The 8,336-nt window shown below is 51.8% G+C and overlaps 1 protein-coding gene across 1 annotated transcript; it reads left to right on the top strand.

Moving 5' to 3' along the window:
• Positions 1–6,663: 6,663 nt before the first annotated feature.
• Positions 6,664–8,077, top strand: LOC120507987 (metallothionein-1). The gene is made up of 3 exons (XM_039721215.1): positions 6,664–6,833; positions 7,167–7,232; positions 7,803–8,077. The coding sequence occupies exons 1-3, from the start codon at positions 6,803–6,805 to the stop codon at positions 7,895–7,897; spliced, it is 192 nt and encodes a 63-aa protein (XP_039577149.1). The 5' UTR covers positions 6,664–6,802; the 3' UTR covers positions 7,898–8,077.
• The last annotated feature ends 259 nt before the right edge of the window (positions 8,078–8,336 follow it).

Genomic DNA, 8,336 nt, shown 5'->3' with positions numbered 1-8,336 from the left:
TCAGTGCCAGCCGTGCAGTGGGTCCCCCCTCCCTCATGCTGGTTTGGGTACCAGAGCACAAAGGCAAAGCGCTGGCGTGAACTCAGGCACGCAATGGGGTGTTGCTCTAGGCCAGCAAACACTGCTCTCCTCACAGGGAAAATCGCAGAATTCTAGAATAGTTTGGCTTGGAAAGGACATTAAAGATCATCCAGTTCCAGCCCCTGTGCCATGGGCGGGAACAAAATCCCCAGCTCCTCTCCCAGCAGTGCTGACAAGGCTCTTCAAACCCAACCAAGCAAAATGGGGGGGAAACTGAGCTTAGAGAGCTTTTTAAGCTTGTAAAATTGTAAATAGATGGAAATTTCAACTTCTTGCTAAATATGTATGATTTGAGCTGTAAATATTATTTTGAATCACTAATTATGGTATTGGGTTTGGCACGTCTGCAACACAATTAAATTACAGCTGCCACTTTGAATCAGCTGGCTCTGAAACTCTTAATATTGAATTCGTGGCTTTTAACACTCATTTCCCTGCATTTGAAAGCCCATCATCTTTAAAATTAAATTAAATGTATTTATTTTATAAATAAAATAATAAAGTATAATAAAATTTATTTACATCCAAATGTATAGCATCCAGTCCTGAGTCCTGAGCAGTGCTCAGGACAGGGGTCCTTTCCTTTTGCAAGGGGAGAAATCCCATGAAATCCTCACTAAGGCCCTGGGTTTCACTGCTGCACAGACAGGGCCTGCTTTGCAGCCAGGATTAGTGTAACTGTAGCTGAGGGATTATTCAGCTTCTTCACTAGAACACAGGTCTTAAAATCCAGCAAGACATCATCACCATCCTCCTTCCCGACTACACTGCACAGGCTTGGCAAGGCAATGCTCTGTGACCAGTGTTTGCTCTTTTCTGGCTCCTACTAACTATAACTGATATACTATAATAATTTAATATAATATTGTTTAAGCCACTATGATTTAATATAATACATATTCTATAATAAAATATCATAAAATATATTAGAGATATATATAGATAGATATAGATAGAGATATAGATATATAGATATAGATATAGATATAGATATAGATATAGATACAGATTATATAATCAAACAGGCTGCTGTTTTTCTAGTCAGGTTGCATGGAGAAGCTGGACCTGACAGCACAACAGGTATGAGGATTGTCATACACCCAGAAGCCATTTCTTTGAAAAGACTTCAAATGTAACCAAAATTCACTATGCCTTTATCTGCCTGGCAGAGGAATGCTGAGGAGCACTCAGATATTGAGTTTGGGAAAATGTTGGCAAAAATAACCATCCCCATCCTTCGAGGAGTGGGATAATATGGCTGGAGAGAGTGGGGAGGGATGAGCAATTGCATCTGCACACTTAAGTACTCCTTAAAATGAAGAATGAGCCTGTCTGCAGTGGCTTTTCTCTTTCACCAGGTTTGCTGCCCCAGCTGGAGCAGCATTCCTCCCCCCCATCCCGTGCCCATTCCTGGGATGGGAGACACTTCTGGATGGGGATGTGAAGAGCTGTTGTGCCAGACCCTGCCTCTACAGCTACACTGCTCTCAGGGGAGGCAGGATCCAGCACAGCAGCTGCATGAATCATTCCCAAGATAGACAACAAGGATCTCTGGATCTCAGGAGCAGGGTTTAAAGACATCAAGGAAAATATCACATCCTTTTATTTCACACCTTTATACTGAGGGGGCCGATGTTTTCTTTGCAAGCTCAGGCAAGTGTGTACTTGACATCGCAGGGAATTACTCATCCCCTCTACTCTTGGCTTCTAATTAGCAACTAAAGGGGAATATAATAATTAAATATGCCCAAGGTAACGATACTTGGAAACTTTGGGTCACGTTTCAGCCAGGGGAGGCGGCGAGTAGTTGGAGCAGGTGAGTTTGAAGTCTGTGGGAACCTGAAAGACGCAAAAGGGAAGGAAAGATGTAAGGGGAAAAAAAAAAACAACAAAGAAAAAAAAGAAAATCCAAACTGTACACTGGGAAAGCATTAGATTGGTGAATTAAAATGATGCCTAGAGTTAAAGTGATGCTTAAAGCCTGTCATGCATTGCCAGCAGTGTTGGGCAAAGTGGGGGACACCTGGCAAACCCCTTTCCCAGAAGAGCATTCAGGGATGCTGGGCAGCCTCCGACCCACTGGTTTTCTGCTCTCACAGGTGGGGGACAAGGTAAATTCAAACATTTTTATTTCCCAGCCAAAGCTTGGTTGGTCCTCATCCCCTTCCTTCCCTTGGGGGCTGCAATTCAACCCTCGTTAGACCTCGAAGTAATTCCCATTAACATTTATGAGAATTTCATGATCAAAAGAAGAAGCAGCCCTTTCATCTTCCAGACATGCCCCAACACACATCACCTGGCCCCAAAAGCCTGTCCTGCCAGGCAGGAGCTCCCACCTTGTGCTGGGGTCTCTCAGTATGCACACCCCAAAACTGGCGGGAACTTTGCAAGGTCAGTTCACCCTCCTGGACCCGGTTCATGGCATCAATTCAGCGTATCTTCCTTTCCTTCTCCCTAAAAATCAGTAATTAGCAAATCCACACCGCTTTTTCAAGGAGAAGGCAATACTGATAGCTGCATTGCAGATAAGAAATAAGGAGTAAGGGGCAAGCCCTTGCCTGGAGCCGTAGGATGAGCCGGCAGCTGAGCCCGACTCATAATCCCGGCCTTGGGAGTCCCAGCCCTAGCGCAGCCGGCTGGGTCACAAGGCGGCTCCCAAAGAGCCCACATCAAAGAGTGCTGCCGGCTTGTGAAAGCGTCCCAGGATTGCACACCGTGCAATTCCTGCTTAATGGGAATCTGCCCGTCCCCTTCCCACTGCCAGCGGGCCCTCGCTGAAGGTGCCTTCCTATGGTTACAGACGTGATGTGGGCCAGCAAGTCCCCAAGAAGGGCATTTCCCCAGGAAAATGGGACATGCCATGTCTTTGCTGATGGCTGATATTGGAGAAGCACTCACTGGGATGTCTTTTCCTAAAGTTGCAATCAAGATGCAGGCAGGGAAGCAAGCATCTTCCCAGGAAGACGCAAGGAGGGAGAGCAGACGAGCTTAGCTAATGTTTGCCACTGAGAGCAGAACAAGTCTTTGCTCCCAATTTTCTGGGAAAAAGAAAGAAGTCTCCACAGCGTGAGGTCACCCCACTGATCCGGTTTCACTCCCAAATCTTTCCAAGGCTTTGCCTATGCACATGGGGAGTGGTTGAGAATGGCTTCCCAGGGCAGACAAGGGGTGATTCACCTTCTTCCTCCTCTGCCAAAGGGCTGGCAAGCACTAGCAAAATAAAACTACGTCAGCATCTATTTCCCGTGTTTCAGACACTTGTTTATCATCAGCAAACAATAACCTGAGATTCTGATCAAAGCTGAGCCTGCTTTCTAAGCAGCAATCACTCCTAGGACTTCCTGCTGGCTTTCAGCACTTGCAAGTGCTGGGCGTTTGCTGGGCGCTAAAATATTTTTTATTCTCTCAATTTGGGTTTAAAAGACTGGTCCCAGGTGGGCTGTGGTTCCCTGTACCTCTGGCAGCTGAGCCCTGGCCATCCATGGCCCTTCTGCCCGGAGACCAACACAAAGAGCAGCTGGAGCAGGCAGAGCTGAGCTGCCCTTGCTGCTGCTGCATACCCTGCATCAGCATCCTGCCTGGCAAGGAGTAGGCAAAGGTGAGGGGCAGGGCATCCCCAGGGACTGTCCCCCAGGGTCTCAGTGCTGTGCCCACACGGGGTTCATAGCTCCCTGCATCCCTTCCCATGGTCTGTACCCACTGAGCCATGGTGCTTTGCCAGCAGAGCTCCCCCGGCTGCCTAGGAACTTGTGTCTGGGTGAAGGAGGGGTCACCGAACCCATCACTGCTCCAGAGGGGATGATGAGCCCAGAGCAAGCACTCTGGGGGACCCATGCCACGAGAGGGAACTTGTAGTAGTCTGCAGGGTCCCCAGAAGGCAATGTGCTGGGTGGCTGCACCCCAGGCAGCTGGAGGATGATGCTGGTCCATTATGCACCTCTGTGTGCCCACAGGTGACTGGAGCCACGTGTCCTTCAGCAGAGAGCCAGGGCAGACCTGTGCCAGCTCACCTCCACGGGAGCTGGCTGCTGTGCCTCCCTCCTCGCCTGCCTGGCACCAGCCTTGAGTCACTGCCGGTCACTGGCACCAGCCCTGACACCATCCTGTGGCTTTCAGCAATCAGCTGGAGGCACCTGAGGTGTCACAGGAACAGGTGTCTCTGCCACATTGTCCTGAAAGCTGTCAGCTTCCTTCTCTCCTTTCTAGGGATCCCTGTCCCTGGCATGCCAATGGTGATGCTCAGCCATCACCACCCTCCCAGTGAACATCATCTCTGCCTGGAGCACTGGAGCAGCACGCTGACTCACCCCTGTTAATCCACCTGGCAATCTCGGGGTAATTGCCTGGGGACCCAGCCAGGAATCCCACGCAGGGGACATGAGAGCCAAGGGGTACAGCTCCGGGACTGCAAGGGCTGGTGAATAAATTCTCTGCAGGGATCCTGCCTGTTTTGTTTGGCTCTGGGAGCAGCATCAGGACCATTTAAAGGAGGGAGAACCCCCAGACAAATGGAGGGCAGGGTCTAGAAGGCAAACTGAGGCTGGCAAGACCTTGTCTTGGGGGGTATTTAAACAGCAGGAAGGTGTCCTCAGCTCATCATTGTCACCCCAATCACAGGTTGCTTCTGGAGGTGGTCTGATTGGTATGTGTCTGCCTGACAACCCACTATTCCAGTCCAATCCCAAATTAATTATAGAATGTATCCCAAATCAATTACAGAATAGACTAGGAGCAATGTAAGATCTACCAGAGTCCTGACTCTCAGTCTTACATCACCTGGAAGATTATTTTTTTTCCCTTGTGCAGAAAGAGAGGAAAGAAACTAAAAAGGTCTGGGGTCTGACTGAGAACAGATGTTGGAGAGCTTTTCCTGCACCCTGCCCTTTCATGGCAGAGATTGTTCTCTTCCCTTTGTGTGGGCTCAACCTTCCTCCCCCTAGGCTAGAGAAAGAGGGACCATCACATGTCCTTGTGTCACTGGGCCACCACCAGCTGGGGATAGGGCAAATTTTTGCCTGGGTGGCCAAGGGTGCCAGGCAGTGGGGGAAGACACAACAGATGCAACAGCGATATTGCAGTTCACCATTAATCCATCACGACACAGCAGGAAGCATTTCCTTCAGCATGTTACTGCACCACATGAGTGCTTGGCTGATTATATCAGCCAAGGAGCAGAGCAAATGCAAGACCCCAAGGAGATGTTGCCCCTCTGTCATGACACCAACACAGTACAGGGGGCTGTAGCCAGGGTGGCAGGTGACCATTTGCATGTGTGTTTCCCATGTTTGTGTTTCCCTGCTCCCACAGGAGCAATAACACTCTTGGCACACGCCTGCTCCCTGGCACTGTCCCCTGCCATCACGCCCCAGTGCATCAGCAGCAGTGTGACATTCACACGACCTCAGGGCTGGCATGTCAGGGCACTGACAAGCTGCTCCAGGGAAGAGGAGCTGAGGCAGGGGCCCATTGGCTCTGCCTTTCTTAGGCTTTTCCATACTGATTTCTCACACTGGCCTGGAGAGGCTGGAGGAGACACTGAGCCGGGGTGCTGGCAATGCTCCCCATCAGGTCACCCAACAAGCCCAGACAGCTGAGTGGTAAAAATACTCCCCAGGCCTCTGCTTCGGCTGGATTAGCATCGACAAACTGCCTCAGCCAGGTACCTCAGGCAAAAGCCTATCTGGGATAAAACCCCAAGGCAAAGGAGTCTCAGAGCAAGGGGCAGCTGGGATGGGGTATCACTGACACCATGGAGCACACAGAAACACAGGAATGATGAGGAAGGATGCTCCACAGCTGACAATGCCTCCTGCACATGAAGCAGACACCAAAAATCTCAGCAAGCATAATTTTTTTTGCCTTCCACCCCAAACTATCACTGCGCTTTCGAGTGGTGGGTAAAACCCGCTGGAGGAGTTGACCAGGGTGATGCCACCCTCCTCCCCTGCACACCCAGTTAATGACACACGGAAATTAATTCAGAACAGTGGGATGGAGCACCCCAGCTGGGAAGGAGACAGGGCCCCGAGGTGCCATGCACGGCGCCAAGGGGACGTGGGTGCCACTGTCCTGGGGCACTGGGAGGGCATGGCAGGCTCTGGCCAGGCCAGTCCAGCTTGTTGCTGCTCCTGCTTGCAGGGAGGGTGTAGGAACCAGAGGACAGGGTCTCAAACAGGGACTGAATCCCTGCCACCTCATGATGCCAGCTCCCCATCACCCCACTGTGCCAGCTCTGAGAGGAGGGGACTGAGATTTCCTAGCCGTAGTGGCACTTCCTGGAATAATGTATCTCCCAAGTCAGATTGGCAGATTGATTTTGGCATTAATCAATCAATCAATCAATCAATGGCTGGACTGTGGGGGCTCCCTGGGTGCACCCCCTCAGCCCCCAGCAGCAACACTCCTGTGACAGGCATCATCTGTGTGATGAGATCTGCCCGTTCTCTGCACCCCTCCACACCTCAGCAGAGAGGGGCGGTCACCCCCCAGCCCTCCCTGCTGCCCGGGAGCCGCAGGTCACGCTGCGCCGCCCGGCAGTGAATCAGCAGCGCCCGGGGCAGAGCCGGGCCGAGCCGAGCCGAGCCGTGCGCAGGCTGCAGGGGCGGAGGTTTTGCACTCGCTCTCGCCTGCCCAAGGATAAATAGGAGGCGGCTGCGGGCGCTGCCAAAGCTCCTTCCCGTCACCCAACGCGTCCGACAGCAGGCACCCAGCCCAGCCAGACATGGACTCTCAGGATTGCCCTTGTGCCACAGGTAAGGCAGCGTTTCCTTCCATGCCGGGGGCACCCCAGCATCCCAGCGGGATCCCCGACACTCCGCCCGCCGCTCCCCTCCGCCATTCCCCACGGTCTGTCCCCTACGGGCTGGGCCAGCAGCTGAAGTCCTCTCCCAGCGCTGCGGTGGCACACTGGGAGCATCTCACTGGAAAGCGGCTGGGAATGCCGTGACCTCCCCTCTGAGCGAGGATGAAGCATCAGTGGATGCTCGGAGGGCAGGCAGTGCTGTTCCCCGCGGATCTCTGGGTTGTTGGTGTCCCCTCCCACCACCTCTTCTCAACCTCTTTTTCTCCTTTTCTCCATGTTTTAGGTGGCACCTGCACCTGCGGGGACAACTGTAAATGCAAAAACTGCAAATGCACATCGTGCAAAAAAGGTAAGAGAGATCCCTGAGCCCCCGGGGCGGGGAGAGCAGAAACACTCATGGGGTTTTCTCTACACATATGCACTGAATCAAATCAGTCTTAGCATTGTCAGTGGCAAGTTTATTCTTCACATAAGGTTTTCTGCCCCCCAAAGGAGCACAGTGTGAATCCCACCCCCTCTCCAGGCAATACAAGTCACTCAGTACCACCTAAGCCTGAGCATTCCCCTCAATAGCACCTCAGGCTCAGCACAAGGGGATGCTGGGGAGGAAACCGGCACTGGGATTTCTTCTGGGTGCTCCTGATGCTGCCACCCACAGCAGAGCCGTGTGCCATGAGGGTTTCAAAGACAGGGACTGAGGGAATCCTGGTGAACCCCTGGGAGTACCACACTCTCCCCCTGCCTCTCCAGTGCCAGCCCTGGCTGCACAAACACCCTGGAAGACACTGCCAAGAATGGGGATGCTGCTAAAAGGGAACAACATGAATACATGGGAGGTCTCCAAAACAGTGAGACTCCCCCGAGCCCCAGCCTGACTTCCTGAGAATGTCCTTGATTTTTTTTTTTGTCTCTCCCACAGGCTGCTGCTCCTGCTGCCCAGCTGGATGTGCCAAGTGTGCCCAGGGCTGCGTCTGCAAGGGGCCCCCCTCCGCCAAGTGCAGCTGCTGCAAATAGGGGACCCCTGGCTGCACATCTGGGGGTGATGCACATCCGGGGGGCCAAAGAAGAATAACCTTATTGTGTATGTTGGTTGTCTTTTTTTTTTTTTTATATATATGTGTTCAGATTTCTTTAGTGTTTGTCACTTTGACATGTAATAAGCTACCTAAATAAAGTGGTATGTATATAAAGGTCCATGAGGAGCTTGGCACTTCTGTTGGGTGCGGCAGTTTCCCTGGGGAGCGGGAGGACAGTGCATGTGGGAGGTCATGGCAAAGAGCCTGTGTCTTATTTTTGCTCCTGTCTTCTAGTCTTGGCTCTGCTCTCCTTACCAGTAGTTCTGATTCTTGTTTTAACACTTTCCCTACACAACAAGGGAATTTTCCCACCCCCACCACCCTCTTGTTACCCAGGGGCAAATCCCATGCTGTCTCCTCCAACCAGAGATGCTCGG

Source organism: Passer montanus, unplaced genomic scaffold, assembly GCF_014805655.1.
Source record: "Passer montanus isolate IOZ18808 unplaced genomic scaffold, ASM1480565v1 scaffold45, whole genome shotgun sequence".
Classification (NCBI taxonomy): domain Eukaryota; kingdom Metazoa; phylum Chordata; class Aves; order Passeriformes; family Passeridae; genus Passer; species Passer montanus.
The sequence above is the reverse complement of the archived record's forward strand: the minus strand, read 5'-3'. Positions and strand labels throughout refer to the sequence as shown.

Excerpts from the sequence above, each read along its gene's own strand:
- LOC120507987 (XM_039721215.1), top strand. The coding sequence starts at position 6,803 with ATGGACTCTCAGGATTGCCCTTGTGCCACAG. Across the intron at positions 6,834-7,166 it reads GGATTGCCCTTGTGCCACAG|GTGGCACCTGCACCTGCGGG; the intron begins GTAAGGCAGCGT and ends TCCATGTTTTAG. Across the intron at positions 7,233-7,802 it reads ATGCACATCGTGCAAAAAAG|GCTGCTGCTCCTGCTGCCCA; the intron begins GTAAGAGAGATC and ends TCTCTCCCACAG.